This window comes from Polyodon spathula, chromosome 9 (assembly GCF_017654505.1).
Source record: "Polyodon spathula isolate WHYD16114869_AA chromosome 9, ASM1765450v1, whole genome shotgun sequence".
NCBI classification, from domain to species: domain Eukaryota; kingdom Metazoa; phylum Chordata; class Actinopteri; order Acipenseriformes; family Polyodontidae; genus Polyodon; species Polyodon spathula.
In genome coordinates this window covers 2,850,961-2,873,599 of record NC_054542.1, presented here as the reverse complement: position 1 = coordinate 2,873,599, position 22,639 = coordinate 2,850,961, and the positions used below count along the sequence as shown (strand labels likewise).

The following is a 22,639-nucleotide window of genomic DNA, read 5'->3' as shown; positions in this document are numbered from 1 at the left end:
TCCACTAGGTGTCGACGTACTAGCCCACGAGTGGCCAAAGACACTCCATTACACATTCCCGATACCGTTGCTCCCAGCCTTTCTAGAAAAGGTCTGGTTACAGGTGACAGTTCTCCTAGTGGCCCCCAGGTGGCCAAGGAGACTTTGGTTTTACTTTTACAAGGCCAGTCCTGGGAGATCCTCAGTAAGAGGCACTCTCTGGCATCCGGTACCCGGGCAGGTTCCAATTATGGGTCTGGCCCCTGAACGGGACCGCTGGTGAGCCCTAGCGCTATCTGATGTGGTTGTGGGCACGTTGTAGAATGCTAGGGCAGGCTCCACTAGGTCATTATAGGCCTACAAGTAGAGATATTTTCAAAACTGGTGTCTAACTAAGGGTCATGACCCAGTCACTTGCCCTATGCCAGTTATCTTGCAGTTTCTGCAAGAACTGCTCAATGCTGGTAGGTCAGCTTCTACATTGAAGGCGTATTTTGCGGCCATTTCTGCATGCTATGCCCCGTAGCCTTCGTTCTCCCTGAATGGAGCCTTGATATTGTACTGGAGGCTCTCACGAAGGCCCCGTTTGAGCCCATACACTCCATAGAGTTGAAGTATCTGTCTACGAAGACAACCTTCCTCTTGGCTATCACCTCCACAAAGCGGGTCAGTGAGCTACAGGCAATGTCAATGCATAGCTCCTGTATGCGTATGTGTGACGATGGTTCTTGGATGTCACTATGTACAAACCCTGCTTTCCTCACTAAGGTGATCACAGCCTTCCACATGAACCAGTCTGTGGAATTGTAGTCATTCTATCCACCTCCGTTTTGTTCAGAGGGTAGGAAATTGAACTTCCTCTGACTGGTGTGGGCATTGAGATGTTGTGTGGATAGGACAAGAGCACTGCTTCATTCTGACCAGCTCTTTGTCTGTCACAGGATATGGACCCTAGGACAGCCTCTCTCGAAACAGCGACTGTCGCACTGCGTATGAAGTGCCGGCTTGCTCCACCTGGGAGGGTCGGTTACATCTTGGGCCCTCTTCAGATACCTGTACTGTGGCTAGCTGGGGTACGCAGCATACTTTCTCCAAGTTCTATCGCCCTAACGTGATAGATCTTTGCTTGCCTTAATTAGGCAAGAGGATCCTTGAAGTTGCATGCTGTGTATGTGTGTTTGTAAACAAAATGTTTATATTACATTTTTTTCATTATTACTAATAATGGAATGAATAACTATTTTATTTACAAAAAATTATTTTGAGAAAATAATCGAAAGCAGTGTCTATTATTACTTATAAAGATCCCGAGAATAAACGTTAATTATGGCATTGCAATTTTAATATGTTTGCTTACATAGTTAGGGTTTTGTAGTTTATTTAGCACTATTCTGTTCTCACTGTTTGTAAAATACTGCTTTGATAATAGAATATCCTGTGTATATGTTCACTGTTTATATACAGGAATTGATATGCATTGCACAGAATTTCATTTCAAGATGGCAAGACGATTAGATGACTCATTGTTGGTGGAAATACTGGCGTCTGATTCTGGTGAATCAGAATTTTCTGACAGTGATTTATATAATATAGGTGTTCTCAGTACAATACAAATGTACAGTTCTAAACCATGTGTTGTGTTTGTTTTTTAACAAAAGGCTATAAATTCATAAAATCACTCAGGTGAACAAATGTCTTTTTTTTGTCCAATATTTTTCAACACTTTTGGAATTATTGTAAGGGCTATCAGGTCATAGAATAACACATTTTTATACATCTATCTTTGAAAATACTGAGCTAATAATAATAATAATAATAATAATAATAATAATAATAATAATAATACTTAAGGTCTAAAAATAAGAAATTATAGGGGGTAGATGTACAAAAGCTGTCGTCAATTGTGACAGTTACAATTACAAGAACTTTTGAAAACATGTTTTAAACAGTCACACTTGTTGCTGGCATTTCCCAGTCTGCTTTTTCTTGTGCTTTGCCGGTTGGGCTCAATGCATTTTAAGGCAAACACCCAGGGTGTACTTACATGCCTTGCGAACAGATTTCTGGTTTCCCCAACGTGTTGGGTGCAGTAGACTGCAGACATGTGCCACTAACCCCTCCAGCTCATTCTGAGCATCTGCATAGGACCATGATCTGTTTTGTGTCAACTGTCCAGGCTACTAAGTAGGCCAAGTTAAAAATATTACACTAAAATAATGTAGTTTCAATTTAAAAATAATGTTTTCTTTGTATTGTACACCAGTGTTGAAAAAAGAGATACCAATTCCAAGATGTTACTGTAAAAAACTAGATTGTTATTGTTATTGTTATTGATTTTTTAAATTTTTTTTGTAGTTAACTGAGGTGTAATAGCTCTACTATTTAGTAAAACAAATCTCATCAGGCAACACTTTTTTAAAGGGACTAGAATTTAAAAAACAAGTTATCTTTATTCAGGTATTTGGAACAGTGAAGTATTGAATTATTGAGCTTTTTCTGTTTACTGTACTTAACTGAGAGTACTATCTTACTTATCAGATAGCCCAACACTGCTCTTGAATATTCTGAGCACTCTGATTCTTATTTCCTTTGTCCGAAGACAATATATCAGAGGATTTACAAGTGAAGGGCCCAATGAAGCAGCAATGGCTAATCCATTGCGTTCAGGCAGTGTTAATACAAGACCAACTCTTGTTAGAATAATGGATACAAATCTGGGAACAAAATAACAAGCAACTACAATCAAGTGACTGAAGCAAGTGCTGAATGCTTGTTTTTTACCATCCAAGGACATTTTAAACACTACCCAGATTATCCTTAAGTAGGATAAAACAATAAAACCAAAGTTTACAAAAATTACAAAAAATGCCACAATGGTAGTTAACACAAAGTAATCATCAGGATTAACACAGGCAGCTCTAACCAAACCAGGATAATCACAAAAAGTGTATTTAATAACAGGGCGACAGTAGGGAAGTCCATCAGTAATTCTAGTGATAAGGCCCATGTAAGAACTGGTTATTATCCATGCAGATAAAGTTAGTAACAGTATACGATTGGTTGTAATGATGGTGTGGTATCTTAAAGGATTGGAAATTGCAACCAATCGATCAAAGGCCATCAAACTAATAGCAAAGAGTTCCATGAAACCCCCCAAGTGATACACAAACATCTGAGCAGCACAGGTCTTGTAAGATACTGTTTTCACTCCCACTAGAAGGACTGTCAACATTGTCACACTTGTACTGGTGGTGTACATCATATCTACAATGGCTAGATTGCAAATGAAAAAGTACATTGGTGTGTGAAGACGTTTGTCTGATGCAATAATACATATATTGGTGGAGCTGCCTAGTAAAATAAGTGAATAGATAATCAGAATTGCAATTCCCACTGCCTTTGGATGCTCAAGGTCATTGAAACCAGTGATGATAAATTCTGTGATTTCGACCGTGTTATTTCTGGTTGCCATTTTCCCCAAGTATCTGTAAAAAAGAGACAAAGTAGAAAGCAATATAATGGGTATTTCCTGATAATGTTTAATCTGTATTTCAGTCTTAGTTTTTAGTTTTATATATAACATTATACAACATTAATACCAGGACATTTGCAAAACCATCAGTCAGTTACAAAATAACTACAGTATTGCTGTGCATAATTATGTCAAAACATTTTACACAACCCCAATATATCTACTGTTATTCTGATCCTGAGATTTTTATTGACTCTTGTGCTACAGAGAGAGAGAAAACCTTTATTTAAAATATCTTTCAATCTAAATCTAAAGTTGCTTTAAACAAATTAAATCTAATATATATATATATATATATATATATATATATATATATATATATATATATATATATATATATATATATATTAGGCTTTTGCATGTGCAGTCTTGCCTCACAACGCATCCATGAGAGATGTCTTATCACTCACTCTGTGCTGGGTTATTGCTTACACAACAAATACTAATAGTAAAGTCAGGAAATGCCATACCACCCATAATTCAGCTGCACCCAGGTTAGGCTGTTAGCATAGATACTGAGATGTGATGGGCAAGGCAGCATTCACTGATAGGGAGGAGCAGTAAAATATGGCAGAAATAAGAACATTTATTTTAAAACTTTAGCAACAACACCTGTAACAATGAAAAGTACCACTAAACAATGATACGGGGAGCAGTGAAAATATTTTTGATATATTTAGCAACGCAATGAAATGTTCAACTAAGAATAATGACCAGGTATCCCTATCAAGGATGTAAATACCATTACAGGTATCCGTATGATTAATAAGTAGGCCATCATGATCTACATCCACAGCATATGCAATATATAATTTGTAAATTTTTATCAAATTTGTGCAAGTAGTTTCCAGATATAGTCTTCAATAGCTTAGTCTGTCAGATGTCAAAACTGTGAAAGTATATCGCTGTGAGCTACATTCAAAGCGTGTGAAATAAAGTGCTGTAATAAAAGTAAATTAATCAAACTGGAGCAAATGGTTCACAAAATATAATCTTTAATAGCTGCAGCATTTAAGTTACTTTAATTGTCACTTTTTTGTAAGGAATCTTCTGACGTTTGTGGCTTTAAGCTTAAACCATAACTATTTTGGAGAGCTGTATAAACAGTTTGATTAAACATTTAAACTACACTCTAGAGATCCACTAAACTCATTCAGTTATTTATTTATTTATTTTGCTTTGTTTGTAATTTAACAGTTTAATTTAGTATATTCTGTATTGCTATCTTAACGCAGAGGTGAAAGTAACTTACATTTCGTATCGGTACTGTCTTATTGTTCGGTCCCGTCCTCCGTCCCCAGTGCAGCAGAATACTAGTGCAGCATTCAGTTACACCACACTGCTCTGTAACTGAGAAAAGACTGAATATATTTGACTATTTTGTGAATTTTGTCCAGTTGGCTTGGATTTTGGTGTCTGACGAAATTTATACTAGAGCTTTAGTTTCTAACATGGTCTGTGTAATTAGAGTGACCAGATTCGAGAGAGAAGACTTTTTTTAACTTTTTTTTTTTTTTTTTTTTTTACTTCAATTCACTAACGCCGTACCAGCTCCAAAGCCATTAAAATAGTATAACACAATACTACTTTAAAAAGTAAACAACGGGTGCATTTATTTTCTTTATATTGGCATCTCAAAACATGTTAAATGTACACAAATCATAATTTTAAGTATAGGTCAGCTATGAGTATTACAATTTTAACGTGATATAAACACATAATCAGAATTATCAAAAAAATAAGAAGATTGCTTTCACTTTTGAGTAGTGCTAATACAACCTAAACAATCACTCTGCTATCCTGCGAGCACACCAATGCAGTTTTGTGCTTTTTAAAAAGGTGATGATTTAATAATTGTACTGTTTCTGAACGTGACAAAAAATTAAGGTTGTTTTTGCTCTACTTGTTTCCTCAGAATATGAACTAATCTAATGAAATGTTTACTTCCGAGTGGTGTTACCTTGTAGTTCGTTTTGATTGCGAAGCATCTCATGGCTGTTTTTCTGTTTATATGTTTCCTTTTAATTAAAAGCAATTACAAGGAGCAGCATATCACAGTCTATCATTCTGCTAATTGGAATATCTGCCAAAGTGGAATAATTGTATGCATTTGTCTTATGTAGTTATTCGCTTTAATTCAGGACACAAAGATTGCAGTTAACAAAATCTGCAGGAGTTTCCACTAATAAGAATTTTTTTGTAGTTTTTCAGGAATGCTTTTTCCTGCACCGAACAGCTAATGCCAGTGACGGTTACCATGGCGATCACACGCTCTGTGTCAACGGGACCGGAGGTACTGCAAATTATTTTGCTTACATACAAAATGATGTAGCCAGACATTCGTTTTGATAAGTCGAACTGTACATTGACCTTGACACAATGTTTTGCGGGTGTTGTGTAATATTCTATATCCTGTAAAATTCTGCATTCCCTGCTTGTTGTATATATGCAATCAGATAGTTTGGCGATTCGTCTTCCGCACTTTCGCCACGGTTTGTTTTGCTGAAATCCCGAAGTGAACACTTTTTTCTAATGTTAAGGTTAGGTTAAGGGTGAGGGTTAGTCTTTATTTGCATTATGAAGGTACAGTTTTTTTTTTTTACTAATGAAAAACCCCTTGATTGCATACAGTACAACAAGCAGGGGATGCAGAAAATTGCACAACACCGGTACTCCGTACCGGGTCTACTGGCTTTTTTTTTTTTTCACCTCTGGCTAATAAATGGCATTGCTCACGTTTTCTAAAAGAAAAGGACCCAATTACTAGTTTGTTTAGGAAAACTTTTTTTTTTTTTTTTTTTTTTTAAATGAAAGAGAGCCAATCAAACACACAAACAAACAAATAATAAAATCAGTGCACATACAGGTGGCCATCACATAATGATCGGGCCCTACAGGCTTTTTTTCACCTCTTTATTATTTGTAATAAAAAAAAAAAAAAAGGTGTGTGTGTGTGTGTGTAATAATATATATATATATATATATATATATATATATATATTATATATATATATATATATATATAAAAAATAATCATATAATTATATATATATATATATATATATAAAGCCTACCAAAAGCTTTTTGATATTGTGCATACATCTGTTTATATTTTTTAACAATCAAGAAGCTGGGTTGAGTTTAGATTATACACTTGCCAGAATCATTACTTACATGTTGCAGCTGCTGCACGCATCTCATGAAGACCTGAAATCGACCTGAAGGCAAGCACCTGAGGAAGCAATATTTATTGTAGAACAGCTCAACAGAGGTAATTTAAACATGGGGTGTCTTTCAATCAAACCAGAAATAGCTTTGCTTACTGTATAACACACACACCACTGACACGACATCTACATTCCTCCCCATGGCATTTGATACAGAATTAGAGCTACATCAACAGCATATACACATGACAAATATACATACTGAACAAATGGACAAATTGCATCTTCACATTCATATCCCCAGATTCTCCAAATTATGTGTGCATATATCTCTAGATATATATGAAGTATGCATGCCAGTGGCATTCTTCCTCTGCTACAGCTGTAAGTAGAAAATGAAAGCACCATGAAAAATAAATAATCAGGTAAAAATTTAAGCCTGGCATACAGACAAATGCCTGCATATGCCTGTAACAGGGCGAGCAGCCCTGTACAGTGTTTATTTTAGAACGGGTCTCCCCCTCCGCCCCTGTGTTATTTTGTATTTGTTTATTATTTTGTATGACGGCGCAGCCGTGCATTTTTGTGTTATTGTTTTAAAAATGTATTTGGGTATAAATGATGGCGAACCGCCATGTGTTTTGTTTTGCAGCGTGGATGGGAAGCCCATCCCCGTTAATAATTAAAATCCATGCAGAAGGTGGCCATCTCCCGAATTAAGTGATTCATTTATTGCTAACTGGGAGATGGTCACCTGTATAAAAAGCCTGCAGCTCTCCATTTTCGAGGTGTGGGTGTTCAGAGGAGGAACGAGAGCGAACGAGGAGCGAGAGAGAGAGAGAGAGAGAGAGAGAGAGAGAGAGAGAGAGAGAGAGAGAGAGACTTTGACTTTTAAGATCCTTTATTTAAATATTCCAAATAAAATCCATTAAAATTCAAATAAAGGTAAAACACAACAAAAGTTAAGATTCCTACTGCCTGAGCAAAATTTAAAAAATCCTAAAATACATTGTGTTCTCCTTAAAAACCGATTTTAAACAAAATAAAAGGATCATTAAAAAATCAATATTAAACAGTGTTTTTTTCTTTGTTGAAAACAGATAAAAGCCAAAATAAAACACTGTAAAACAAAAATTAAATAAAATTAGAACAAAAACTGGAGCTCCCCCTCCTCACTCACAGTACACAAGGCGTCTCCCACACACCACCTCTCCTGAAAGTCCTCCAGGTTACTGACCAGTTTAAAATACTCAAACTCTACTCTGATCTGGCTGACCACGAGCACCCTGAACTGAACCACTAAACTGGTCAGTCCAGAACCAGAGAGTTGATTTTTCCTTGTCTTTAAAATAGCCAATTTTGCCTGTCCAATTAAAAAATTAATAAGAACACACCTGTTTTTCATTTTAAAACTGTATAGAACCCCAAAAATAAAAAGCTCCTTACTAAAAACGACCCCTAAATTATTCAGGATTCCCTGCAGTAAATTAAAAAGTGGCCGCAGCCTCTCACACTCACTGTAGGCATGAAAGAGAGTTTCCTCTGCTGAGCAAAAAGCGCACTGCTCACTGATGCTGGGGTCCACTCTATGGAGAAACCTGCCTGTGGACACAATGCAGTGTAGAATCTTCCACTGCAGGTCCCCCACTCTCTTGGCGAGAGGCGGCTTGTACAGCACCCTCCACACCGGCCTGTGCCCCTCCTCTACAGCCAAGTAAGCTCGCCACTTAGAGTCTACCAGACCCCTTAGCCTACTATACTCTGTGGCTTTAACACACAATTTGTATATATGTTTTCCATTCATTGTGTGAAAGATAATTTCCTCCACATTCTGCAATTTAAGCAAAGTCCCTCCATTCTCTCCACCGCCCTCACCTTCCTCACCTACTGCTGGTGACACGATCATCCCTGGAAATAAGGAAAGCTGTCTCTGCTCTGTGCCTCTGGACAACTCCTCCCTCAGGACTGCCTTGAGCCGCGGGGAGAGGCAGCCCCTCAACTCACCCATCAGTCTTTCTGCAAGCCTCTCTGAGTGCCAGCCTAGCTGTGCAGTTAGCTGGGAGGCAGTTAGCCAGCAGGAGAGCTCAAGGTTTAACAGGTGGACCATCCTGGTTACACCTGCTTTTAAAAAACTGGCACAGAGCGTCATCGACTGGAGGAACTTAACTGGAAAGAGTGGATTAAAAAATAGGGGCTCCTCAAACAGGTCCTGCCCTGTCAAGGACTCCACATCCCTTTCCACCCTCACCAGCTGCCAGGCTTTTAAAATACTTTGATAAAAAGGAGGAAGTCCTGCTTTACTAAAACTGGTGTTCTCAATTAAAAACAGGTGTTTTCCTAACCCCAGCCCCCCAAATCTATTGAGAAGGAAACAGGCCAGCCTCTTCCAATGAGCCTCCTCCTCAGTGTACAGGAGTCTCTGAACCGCCTGCAGTCTGAAGGCTGCCACCCTGCTGGCAATGCTGACTAGCCCCTGCCCCCCCTCATCACTAGGGAGGTAGAGGACTGCCGGCCTCAAACTGTGTCTCCCGCTCCAAAAGAACTCCAGCAACACTCTCTGGATCTCCTTCACCAGGCCCTGGGGTGGGTCCAGGCATACCAGCTTGTGCCACAAGCTAGAGGCCACCAGATTATTAATAACAAGCACCCGGCCCTTGAAGGACAGTTGAGCCAGCAGTCCCTTCCACCTCTGCAGCCGCCCCCTCACCCTGTCCAACAAACCCTCCCAGTTCTTTTTCATGTAGTTTTCTGTTCCGAGGTGCACCCCCAACACTTTAATACCTGTTCTGTTCCATTTCAGCCCCTCAGGCAGGAAAGGAGGGGTGCCCTCATCCCAGCTGCCTGACAGGAAGGTGTCACATTTTGCCCAGTTTACTCTGGCAGAAGATGCTCTCTGGAACTCATTTAGAGTCTGCTGCAGCGCTTGGACATCTGCATCCCCACTCACAAACACAGTCACATCGTCTGCGTAGGCAGACACCTTCACTGTGGCAGAGGAGGGTGTGGAGGGCGAGGAGGGCACTGTCCATCCAGCTAACCTGACCCTCAGCAGGTGCAGCAGGGGCTCTATAACCAGTGAATACAGCATACCAGACAGGGCACAGCCCTGCCTTATACCCCTGCACACTGGGAAGGGCTGACTCAGCCCATTGTTGATCTTTAAAATACTAAAAATGTTGGAATATAAAAGCCGAATATAAGAAATAAAACCAGGACCGAACCCGAAGGCTTCCAGTGTATGAAAGAGGTAGGTGTGGTCGACTCTGTCGAAAGCCTTCTCTTGATCCAGGGAGACCATTCCTACATTAAAATCACAAATATCACTTACAGTTAAAAAATCTCGAATAAAAAACAAGTTATCAAAAATAGAGCGACCCGGTATACAATATGTTTGATCCATATGTATTACAGTTCCAATAACACTTTTTAATCTATTAGCGATTGTTTTGGATAAAATCTTTAAATCAGAACATAAAATTGACACAGGTCTCCAATTTTTAAGCTGGCAAAGGTCTCCCTTCTTGGGCAGCAGTGTAACCACTGCCCTACGGCAGCTAAGAGGCAGTTCCTTGTGGCTGAGGCTCTCTCTCAGAACCTGGAGCAAATCCTCCCCCATTATATCCCAGAAATTATTATAAAATTCTGCTGGCAGTCCATCGATCCCGGGAACCTTTCCGCTGGAGAGCTGCTTGACAGCGGCGGTCATCTCCTGGTGGGTCAGCGGTGCGTCCAGCTGAATCTGCTCCTTCTCACTGAGGCTGGGTAACCCCTGGAGCAGCCGCTCAGTGTCCTCTATGTTGCACAGTTCTTTATTATAAAGTTCCTTGTAAAAACGCACCGCCTCTCTGCTGATTTCCTCCCGGGTGTGCAGTTCTTTCCCACCAGGAGTCCTGATACAACACAGCTGTCTACTGTCCGCTCTCTTCCTCTCCAGGTTGAAGAAGAAACTAGTGGGGGCATCCATGTCTCTCAACTCCATGAATCTGGAACGCACAATCGCCCCCTTCACTCTTTCCTTCAGCAAGCTCCCCAGCGCGATTTTCTGCTCTTTTAGGTTCTCCAGGGTCTGTTCTTTAAATTCTGAATTTAAACTTTCCTCTAGGAGGAGGATTTTGGACTCCAGTTCTCTCACGGCTGTGTTCAGTGACCTGGTTGCATTTATAGTATATTGTTGACAAAAACATTTAATTTGTATTTTGCCAATGTCCCACCACTGTCTTAAATCTTTATATTGTGCTTTTTCTTTTTTCCAAATTATCCAAAAAAGTTTGAATTGTTGCTTAAATTTTACATCTTGTAATAATTTTACATTGAAATGCCAGTAAGATGCTCTGTGGGGTTCTGATTGAATTATTACTGTAATTAATAGACAGTGGTGGTCAGAGAGACTACTGGGGATGATTCTTGCTTTGATAAATTTATTTAAATCGTTTTTAGAAGTATAAAACCGGTCTAGTCTTGCTCTATATACACAGTCTGTGTGATACTGAGACCAGGTGTATTGTCTTGAACTGGGGTGCAGGCATCTCCATATGTCAACCAGGTCACTGGACTCTAACAATGCAGCCAACTCTCTGGAGGACTGAGGGTGTGGTTCATCATTATTTCTATCAATATTAAAATTAACAGTACAATTAAAATCTCCTCCTACTACCACCACATCATTATTATTAATATTAAAAAGAGCTTGCTTTAATTTCTTAAAAAATAAAATTCGTTCCCCCCCTCTATTGGGGGCATAAATATTAATAAAAACATACACTGTACTGCCCAGCCTAGCTCTTACTTTTAAAATCCTCCCTTTCTCGATTTCATCCATGTCTAGTAAAACTGCCCCCCAGGCTGGGTTTAAAAAGCACGGCTACTCCTGCACTAGTACTAGCGCCGTGACTCATCACGCACAGCCCCTTCCACTCCGCTCGCCACGCCTCCTCATTCTCCTGATCCGAGTGCGTTTCCTGCAGAAACACCACCCCCGCCTGCTTCTGCTCTAAAAACTCGACTAGCTGCGCCCTCTTAAGACTGTCTGCAGCCGTTTAGATTAAAAGAAATAAAAACGCACCTTTCCATCATAGCTAGAAAAACTAACACACTAAAACAAGTAATAAAAGAAGTTTCATAAAACACAGCCATTTTTAAACAAGAGATTTTGAACCACTTTTAAGATCCTTTTTAATTTTCTGAACAATTTTTTTTAATCTATAATGTTTTGGCTGATCAAATTCTTCTATTGTGGCTTTCCTTGTTATAACATGAGCGGAGTGGAGAAATAACCTTAGATCAGGGAAAAAACTCTCTATTTCTACTCCCCTTTTCCCTTTTGTTTCTATCATAAAATCATTTACCTGCTCAAGTGTGTATAACTTTTTCTTACTGACGGGTTGGCTATCAGGGATGTCTGAGATAAACGAGGAGTCAGAGAGCTCCCCCTCCATCTCATCCGCGCTGTCCTCTCGCTCGACCCCGAGAATCCGCTCCTCCGCAGCTCCCTCCGACTCATGCACCGCGCCCGGCTCACCCTGCGCTGTGCTCTCTTCCTCCGCGTTGGGAGGGACTGACGCCCTGCCTGGAGCCCGCAGTCTCCCTGTCTGCACGGGTTCGGAGTTCTGCACTGGCTGCGCTCTGCCATCCGGCAGCTCTGCAGCCTTCCGTTGAAATCTTGTCTTTTTCGCTACTACCTTGAATGATTCTTCACCATTCTCAGTAGTAGCGGTATTATCCTCCGAACCCGTCAGTGACAGGCTGCGGCTGGGTCTCTTTGTGCGAGGCCGTGGTGTTGGTGGTTCTGCTCCGGTTTCCTTCTGGATCGCCCCCTCCTCGGTCAGCACAGGCTCGCTCTGCGGCTGCGGTGCAGGAGCCGACTCTTCCTCCCGCTCACCCCCAACACCCCCGACTTCCTCCCCGCCAGCATCGCCCTGATCCTGCCCTGTCTCCGCTCTAGCCTCCTTTCTCGGGCAGGCTTTCCTCTGGTGTCCCTGTTCTCCACAGTAAAAACACCTCATCGTTTCGGAACTGACGAACACAACACATTCATCCCTTCCACGTTAAAATTCCAGGCAACATTAATGACTTGATTAGGATCATTTAGTAAGACAAACGCCTGCCTTCTAAACGACATGACGTGCCTAACACTGTTATTTTTGCACCCCAGCGGGATTCCCTTAATCGGGGACACCAGTTTACCAAAACGAGCTAAATTCTTTTCTAATTGCTCATTTTTTAAAAACGGAGGCACATTAGAAATAATAACTTTCGTAACCGGGGTTACTAGAGGGGAAACCTGAACAAATTCACCTTTCACTGTAAATCCTTCCTCTACCAGCTTGTGTACCAGGCAGGCAATGGACCCCGTGTCGGCGGGTGAGAGCCCCCAGCCCTCCTGAACGAGACCCCATAACGGGATCTCCAAACACACACCACCCCCAACAAACAAACAAACACACACACACACCACTAACCTACAAACAAACAAACACCAAAAAAGAACAACTAAGTAACTATCAAAATAAATAAATAAATAAATAAATATAAATAAATAAATAAATAAATAAATACAATTTTAAATTTCCCGGTCCTACCGCACCGGCGTTCCACCTCTCTGCAAGCCCTTCCCACAATCCTCCACGAGAGAGAGAGAGAGAGAGAGAGAGAGAGAGAGAGAGAGAGAGAGAGGGATGGAGGAGAAAGTAAGTTTAAAAGAATATGGATCCGTGAAAGCTACTGCCCAGCCGGACCTTAATTTATTTGTGGTTGTGATTTATTTTGTTTAATTGTTTTATTTCTGCTCTGTGAGCAAGTGTTTATTTTTGTTCAAATATTTTGTTTATTTTTGTTCCCTAATAAAACGGCGCAGCCCTCCTCCACAGCATGGGCATTCAGTATGGTTGCTGCATCTGTGGGGAGTGGGGCCATTTCCCAGCTAACTGCCCCCTCCCACCACAAGAATGCTTGCTGCCTCTGCATCCACCACTGCCACCAGCAGAGGGAGAGGGACTGCTGGTTCCCTTTCCACCAGCAGAGGGAGCATGCCTGCTGGTCCCCCCACTGCAGCCAGAAGGGGAGGAACCCCGTCCGCCTTTGCCGCCAGAAGGGGAGGGGATTTTTGTTCAAATATTTTGTTTATTTTTGTTCCCTAATAAAACGGCGCACGCGCCACTGCACCGTACCTCTGTTTTTGTGGTGCTTTCTTCTGGTCTGGGTCACTGCAACGCCGTTTCCTGCCACAATGCCCCACTGGTGTTGATACCCTCACTAACTAAGAATGTATAGAGGTTTCTTGCATAACTCATTTTTCTTTCTCAAACTTAACTTTTTGGGTTGGTGGACCATATTAAATATCCTATGTTGTGTGCCATATGCATGAGTTGTTGTGAGGTTAAACAAGGTTCAAATTAGCTATGTACCTCTGTAAACTGGGTGCCAGCATCTCTTGTGGAGATACCAATGTAAATACATAAACCAATTTATACTGCTGGCTGAATGTGAAGTACCTCTGACTGACGCATTATCCTTAAAAACTCCCCTTTCCCATCTCTCCATCTGCCCTTGGAAGCTAATCGCTGTGTCACCAAATTACAGATAAGCCAGCTTCACCTCCCTCTACTGTTTAAAGCAGACTCATAATCATATTGAAGTAAATCTCAGTAACTACAATACACATGTGTGACAGGGTCTTCCTCGAGTCACGCGTGTGGGTCGCCGCTGTTCAAGCATACAGAGAGACAGAGGTTGGTGTTGAAACGTCGGCACAGGAGCGCAGGATTTATTAACAAAAACAGAAAACGAAAGTAAAATAAAGGCGGTCATGTGACGTTACCAGCGATGGTAACGCACAGAGGACTAATACAGTAAACCGTACAAAAAGTGCAAAATAAAACACAATACCCCAAACTATAACTCAAAAAGGTGCCGTGAAAACGGCAGGCCTTGCAGCAGCCCCGAGCAATCTCCCGCAGATGTTTTTAAACTGACGGACACTGTCGAGACCCGCCCACCTGCTGATTGAGGACCAGCACAGCCAATCACTTGCTGCCCTTCCCTCAACCAAGCATAGCAGGCAGCAAGTCTCAATCGAGCGCCCGTCTGTAAACAATAATACAATCAAACTAATCAAGTACCAAAACGTCACAAAATAAACCCATTCCCACATATAAACCACACCAACACTAATTTACCACTGTGCAGGGCAATCGCACTGCCACAACATTGTTAAAAAGACACAGGAGGGTGTGTTTCAAAACATCGAAACTTGAAACAACAGCCACAGTCAAACTGTATTAAATAAATCAAAACAGACTTAAATAAGGCTTTAAATAGGTCAAGAGTACTTTCTAGTACTTAACCCGTTAGATTGGGGGACCAAATGAAATATACTATGTGATGTGCTCTATACATAAGAAAGCAACCCAGTACATATAATACATTTGTATATGCTTCTGTAGGGAAAAAGCATGTTTAGTATATCCAATGTCCTCCCCTGTGGCTGACACAATGACAATGTGCTTAGTCCTGCACGAGTGAGGATAAAGTGTGATGGTCCACTGTGACAAAGTGCCCGCCCCTGTGTATATTATCTGTTATATGTTGCATGTGGTGTGTTAAATGTTGGGGTGTAGTTATTGGTACACGGGATATAAACGGGTTTGTGTAACACAAGTGTTTAAAATGAATATTTGTATTTAGGCACGAGGATTGCACAGCACTTCACGTGCAAGTAAAACGTAATAATATGTGAGCACAGGGAATTGCACTTTTATTAATTCACGTGCAGTTGTACCGAGACTCCAATTGAATGATTGATTAACAATCGAGTCTCGGTACAGCTGCAAAAAAACTGCATATTTTCATCCACTCGCGGTTGGGTGTTCGGTGATTGGAGAACGGGTGAGAGAGTAGGAGCGTTAGAATTTCAATTGCTATTGCCTGCTGGTGGGACCAGCACGATACTTGTATTTATCTGATCACCGTGTTTGTTAGTGTGTCTGTCCGTGCATCGTGTTTTGTTAAGTATAGTCCGTTTTTGTTTGTCTATTTATTTTGGCGTAAAGTGCCGTGTCCTGTTTCTGTTTGTTTGTTAAACCCTTTTATTTTGCAATAAACCAGCGCAAGCAAGCGCCATCATCATTTCAATTCATCCGTCCTGTCTGTGTATTTCATTCATTTTCCTGGTTCTGACGCCGCCTACTTCGGCTGTGTCTGTGACATCCACTTACTCTAATCATTATCTTGGTAGTAAATAAAGGTTTGGTTCAATGCCTGTTAGAGTATTATAATGATCTCAATTAAAGAGAATAGTTAATTTCCCACATGTTTAAAATTATGTATTTTGTGTTCTCTCTCATTGTCTTAGGTGATAATTTATCATGTTTCTTAAATATTCCAACAAAAACATTTGACATTTCTTCTTCTTGTTTTAGAAGTGACCTACAGTTGTGCAACTGTGATTTGTGTCCTGTAAGAGGGGTTTTCTGTTACTGTGTGGGTATCTGCTGATATAAGAGAGAGATGCATGCAGGGCCTTAGCTCTGCCATATGCCCCCTCTGCAACAGCTGTACCAACTGGAAGTTTTTAAATGGAAAACATGCACACTGTCACAACGACGACCGAAGTGGAGGATGTCAGACCAGAAACTTGAACCAGGAAATAAATGACAGAGAGGTGGAGTTTGGTGGAGCTGAGCGAATTGTCTCGCTCAGCATTTAATAGTGCACAGACAGACAGAAAATAAACTGTTGTAACAAACAAACCATAGGACACGGCACTGGTAGCCAAAATAAACAGACAAACAAAACGGACTAACACTAAACAAAACACGGTGAGTTTCTATTTTACTTATTACTATTACAATTACCTCCATCTCCAATCGTGTCCTCCACTCACCGAACACACAACCCCGAGTGGGTGAAAACATGCAGCTTTTATGCAGCTGTACCGAGACTCGATTGCTAATCAATCATTCAATTGGAGTCGCGGTACAACTGCACGTGAATTAATAAAGTGCAATTCCCCGTGCTCACATATTATTATGTTTTATTTGCACTTGAAGTGCTGTGCAATCCTCATGCCTGAATACAAATATACATTTTAGACCCGTTTATATCCTGTGTACCAATGACTATACACCAATATTAACATACAAGATATAACACAAAATACACGCAGGGGCGGGCATTTTACCACAACGCCCCTAGTGGTTGTTTTTCAAGCCTCCTCACCCCTATTAGATGTGGTTGAAAAAGTACAGTATGTTTGTGCTGGAATAGCTTGTAAGCATGGAAAATAATGTTCTTTGCAACATTAGAAGAATGACAAGATGCACAAACAGGGTATATTTTAAGGTCTGCCTAATGGGAGAATTAGCTCCGGCAGTCATCATTTTAAAGGCAATTTAATCAGCCACATGTTCTATCAGCAGGCCCGGGGTTTCAAATGATTCATCGTTTCCACCATTTTTTGTTTTGCATGCCTGTGTCGAAGTTAGAATATAGGATTGCACAGGATCTGCATAGGCTCAGTGCATCGTAGAAATGAGAACTAGAAATGAGAACCAGCCTTAAGAGTTAACAAAAAAACTAAAAATAAATCAAAATAAAAAATAAGACAAATTCAGTCCAGAGGAGGTTCATAAAATATTGATGCTAGTGATGGATCTCACTTGGACAGCTGATATAGCTAAGAGAAGGGGCTTTGTAGGGCGAAATCCTTTATTGGAAACATAAGCATATATATAAAGAGAATATGTTAAGTAATAATGTAGGCTATGTGTGCTATGGCATTATTCGTTGTGCAGCTGGTGACAATGTTCAATGCACTGTTTTACCATTTTGGGCAATTCTATGATAAAGTGACCATGGCCATTTATCAAAAACATATATTCCTCTATTTTTACTAAAGGGTGTATATTTATGCAGGCTGTATTATGTTTGTTCAATTTGTGCCTTTACAGCCCTTTAAAGTTACTGTATGTTAAAGTAGAAAAAAAGCAAAATTTTCAGAAGTCTGGCTTCCATACATTTCAGGTATCAATTGGTAGGATACGTGTTTTAGTTACACGTGTGTAAATATTTTACAGTGATTCAAAATAATAGTGTTTAAGTAAAACCAAATGTCACATTCATAACATTTTCTTGGTAAAGTTTTTTTTTTTTTTTTTTTTTTTTATTAAAGTTGTATACTGCATTAGATATTTTTCAAACTTTTTCAGGAAAGCTAACTTTTTGAAATGTATGTTATGGAATAAAAATGTTGACCCTTTATTAATAGTAAGTGCCCAAATTAGAGTTATGGACGTGACTGTTATGGATGTGACTGGTAGTAAGCTTGATGAGGTTGCAAAGAAATCACGTCTTATCATACACAAGCAAAAATATTAATTGTAATCACAAAAGGGCACCATAGCACATTGTCATGAAACTATATACACAGATCACAATACCAACAAACCATGTCGGTCATTTTAATGGGAATTAAAGTGTTTTCTTTCATCTGCTTATCTTTTTTTCTGTTCATGTTAAAACTCCTCCTTCAGTTAAACTGGGCTTGGTTGTCACAGTGCTCATAGCTATGAAACTAGATGGCGCAGGCAGGTGATACTAACACTGAAATGTGTGTTCTATTGTCTGGAAGTCAACCATCTTGTAATTTGAGGTCAGTTCCATCTAACATAAAGGTTAGAACATATTTTATTTTTTTAATTTAAATAGTCCCCTCCCCTAAATAACTATGAAATGAGTAATCTGCATTGCAGATTTTTTTTTCCTAACTCAGAACCGCATAGCAACGCATTTCCTGAAAAGTATGGCAAAGATGTTGTAAGGAAAACTGTCATGACTTGTGCATGTAAAGGCCCCAGTGATTCTGAAAGGACTGCCAATGATTCTAAAAGGACCTCCAATGATTCTAAAAGGATGTTGCTGATACAAAATTGTGACAGGGCGAGGAGCCCTGTACATGAAAAGGGGGCGGGGCAAAGCACTGCCATAAAATGTGTTTTTGTTTTGGCATTGTTTATTTTATAACAGGGTACTCCCTGTCCCTGTGCAGTTGTATTATTTTGTACTTGTTTTATTATTATTATTATTATTATTATTATTATTATTATTATTATTATTATTATTGTTGTTGTAATTTATGTATGTATAAATGATGGCGTAGCCATGTGTTTTGTTTGTTATTATTTTGTTTCTGGCAGAGGTGAGATTAGGCAGCTCGTCCTCTGCCAGTGTGCAAATAAAAACCTTGTGCAGAAGGTGGCCATCTCCCGAATTAATTAAGTGATTAATTTGTTGTTAATCGGGAGATGGTCACCTGTATAAAAGCCTTCAGCTCTCTGCAGTCTGTGTGGGTGTTCAGAGGAGTGAACGAGAGGGAGCGAGGAGAAAACGAAAAGAAAAAAAAACAAACAAACAAATATAGGATCAGTGAAAGCGATCTGCCCAACCTGACCTGTGTGTTTGGTATTTTGTGTTCGTGATTTTGTTTTTTTGTACCTGTTTTATTTTCTCTGTGAGCAGTGTGTTTTTGTGTTTCAATATTTGCTCTGCAGTATTGCCTCTGTCTGGCATTCTGGCCTGACGTCACCCACCACTCTGCTATTCCTCTCCCAAGGATAATCTAAATATTCTGGCAATTTAATATCTCTGAAATTCTCTGATGACTCTCCTGGAAATCACTACATTTGTAGCTAGTCGCTTTTTACATAAACTGTGCCAGTCAGCCCTTAAAGTTGCTAGATTTAACAACAAATTTGCTAAGATGGCAACACTGCATGTAATCTGATTGGCTGCAGTATTAAAAAAAATAAATAAAAATAAAACACTTTCCCATTCTTGTTTTTCTGTCTCCCACTCTGTCACTGCCGACAGGTTATGTGGAAATTTATCAGCAGACTTTATCTAAATAGTCTATAATGCTGCTTTAATTCACAGAAGGAGCCATTGTGTATGGTAACAAAGTAAAATTGTGTGTGCAAATGTCACATCCATAATGCTGGAATTGCCCATTTCTTTATTGCCTTGTTTGTTTTCAGGTTATAAAATAAATATTTTAAGTATTGCAGACATCTTTTAGTTATTTTTCTGATGTGTGTGTGTGTGTGTGTGTGTGTGTGTGTGTGTGTGTGTGAAAAGTATTTTTATTTTATGCTTGAAAGGATGCACTTCTCAAAACTGCTGCAGCTTGTAAATACATATTTTGAGTGTAGTTAAAGTATTTCAACTATTTTTCTAATGTGTGAATGAGGGTGTGTGTGTGTGTGTGTGTGTGTGTGTGTGTGTGTGTGTGTGTGTGTGTGTGTGTGTGCGTGCAAAAGTATGTGTTGCCTTGCTTACTCAAGACACACTTCACTGCTGCAGCTTGTAAGCTGATCTTGGTGTGGAGTTAGGTGAGTGGTGATGTAATCATTTTGTTCACAAAGCCTCAGGCTACAGCAGGTGACTGTATGTAAATGAACTAGCTGGACTGTGTCTTATCTTGGCATGCCTTTTTACACAAGATGGTAAAATATTATATTGTGTATAGCATTTTACCAGTTTGTGCCCTTTCATTTGATGTAAGAAACTTGCATGTCATCCCTACAGTTATGGAGTTGTAGACACAAATCTGAAAACAGGCAAAAATGGGCCCGGACGTTAAAGAGTTAAATAGATTAATTATTATCTATCTGAAAACGAAATCTACTTCATTTGAATTGGAATTAAGGTGTTAAACCACTGCTGTCTATTTGTCATATGTTATAATTACCAATTTATACTGTACTGGTAATAAAATTCAACAAGAATTCATGCACATGTCAGGATAAGGTAAAAGGAGATAGTGAATAAAGTTTAAAAGAAAGCAACAGTAAAAGAAGAAACAGATATTAAGCTTCTGTTTAGTATTGGTGAGTTGTATTTAATGGTAGAGAAGATTTTTTACCAGTGTTTCAATAAAAAAAATAAAATAAAAAAAAAAAAATTTTATCCCTATTGTAATATATGTGAAATAAACTCTGAAAAAATCCCTACAGTTTTTTTCTTTTTTTTAAATAAAAACCAAAAATGTGTAACACTATGTATACTGTACTGTAATTTTGAAAAATAAAGTAAAAATAAAGAGAAGGATGCTTTGGTTATTCAAGACAAATTGAAGTGATATTAAAACAGCTATTAACAGGCATTATAATTTAAATTAGTAGCTTTGTAAAATAAAGAAGCATTCACATGGTAATTGTAATAAGCTGAACACCTAATAAAATATAACAAGTACAAACATGAGAGTGCGGGAATGATAACACAATTAGAGCTAGGAATAACATGAATATCTCTGGAAGGTATATACCATCTTCACACACTTCTGAGACATGCATCTCCATTGACAGTGCCTCAGTGGCATTGGGAGAGCAGGTGTGCACTGTACAGGGTAATTACTAAGTGAAGCTTTTTAGACACAAAACAAGTCCATCTTTGCAGTGCAAGGGGAATGAATTGTTATTGCATCGTTAATATTTGATTTGTTGTGGGGTTAAACAAGACTCAAATTATGTACCTCTGTAAACTAGGTGCCAACTGCTCTAGTGGCGATCCCGTGTAAATAATTTTAAATAAACTAATTTATATATAAATCAACAAATAAGTGTCTTTCACATGCAAATAGCAAAATCGCCGAAGTACCTCTGACTGAAACATTAGTCTTCGCTAACTCCGCTTTCCCATCTCTCCATCTGCCCTTGGAAGCTAGTAGCTGTGTCCCCAAATTATAGATAGGCCAGCTTCACCTCCCTCTACTGTTTAAAGGAGACTCATAATGATATCAAAATTAATCTCAGAATCTACAATACACATGGTTAAAAGGACACAGGAGGGTGTGTTTCAAACATTGAAACATGAAACAACAGTGTATTAAATTGTATTAAATTAAACAGACTTTAAGAAAAAGAGGCCCCAAACAAGTCAGGAGTTGTAAATAATGCGGGTCGTCAGTGTTTATGCCATTCTCTCTACTTAAAGACAAAAAGACTGTATTCTGTATTCACTTTCATAAGCAGAATTGAACAAATAAAATAATAATTAAAACATTTAAATGAATAACATTTCTGTAGTTATTTACTGTTATACTACAATCTGTGGAAATGTGCTTTTGCTTTACAGCAAGCCTGTACTTACGCAATAGAAGGTGGGAGTCAGTGTGTTGTCAACATTTCAGAACTAGAGGTACTACTGATTTAAATAGAACTAGAATCATGTATTCTGGTGTCTGCAGCCATTACCATATATGAAAACCAGTGCAGGCAAACACAGAGGGTCCTCATAATCACATAATAAGCACACAGTGAGTTAGAAATTATAGTCAAATGCAATTTGAAATGTATATATAGGAGGCAAGGATTGAATAATAAAATAATAAAGTTTGATGAAGATTGATACAAAATCAAGGCAGAATGCGTGTTACAGACAAGCATGTGGGTCAGTTAAATAGTTTAATGAAATGTATCATTTTAATTTTAGTAATACCCGGGCACACATGAGCCATATACATTACGCGGCTGACTTTTCTTACAATATTGTAGAAAAATTGAATGTTACAATACAGTAGTTGTCAGTACCACACCGTAGGCTGTGTACTTAAATATAATTTACATATATGGCTAAAAGTTTTGTATCACCTAGAATGTTAGGATGCCTCGAGATTTAAAAAAGGCAGTGAGCAGAGCGAGATGTGTTACAAGGCACTCCACATTCAAACAGGGGCAGCCTCAGCGACTGGGAGAGTGAAGATCCCGGGGTTCGATGGAAGCAGCAGGTGGGAAGCGTTTCAGGTGCAGCTGGAGACACAGAGTTTACATGAGGTCATCCCCTGCCGAGCAAGAAGAGCAGACGAGGCTGCAGTTTGTGGAAGCGCTCGGAACCGGGGAACTGCGGTGATACCTGCTGCTACAGTGCCCCCAGACCTTACAAGCTGCACTTCGTTTGGCACATGAGTGGG

The 22,639-nt window shown here is 39.5% G+C and overlaps 1 protein-coding gene across 1 annotated transcript; it reads right to left on the bottom strand.

The window, feature by feature from the left end:
* Positions 1-2,506: 2,506 nt before the first annotated feature.
* Positions 2,507-4,877, bottom strand: LOC121321177 (olfactory receptor 10G4-like). Its single transcript, XM_041260075.1, has 2 exons — positions 4,764-4,877; positions 2,507-3,464 (listed from the first exon to the last, which is right to left on the bottom strand). The coding sequence occupies exon 2, from the start codon at positions 3,449-3,451 to the stop codon at positions 2,507-2,509; it is 945 nt and encodes a 314-aa protein (XP_041116009.1). The 5' UTR covers positions 3,452-3,464; positions 4,764-4,877.
* Between the last annotated feature and the right edge of the window lie 17,762 nt (positions 4,878-22,639).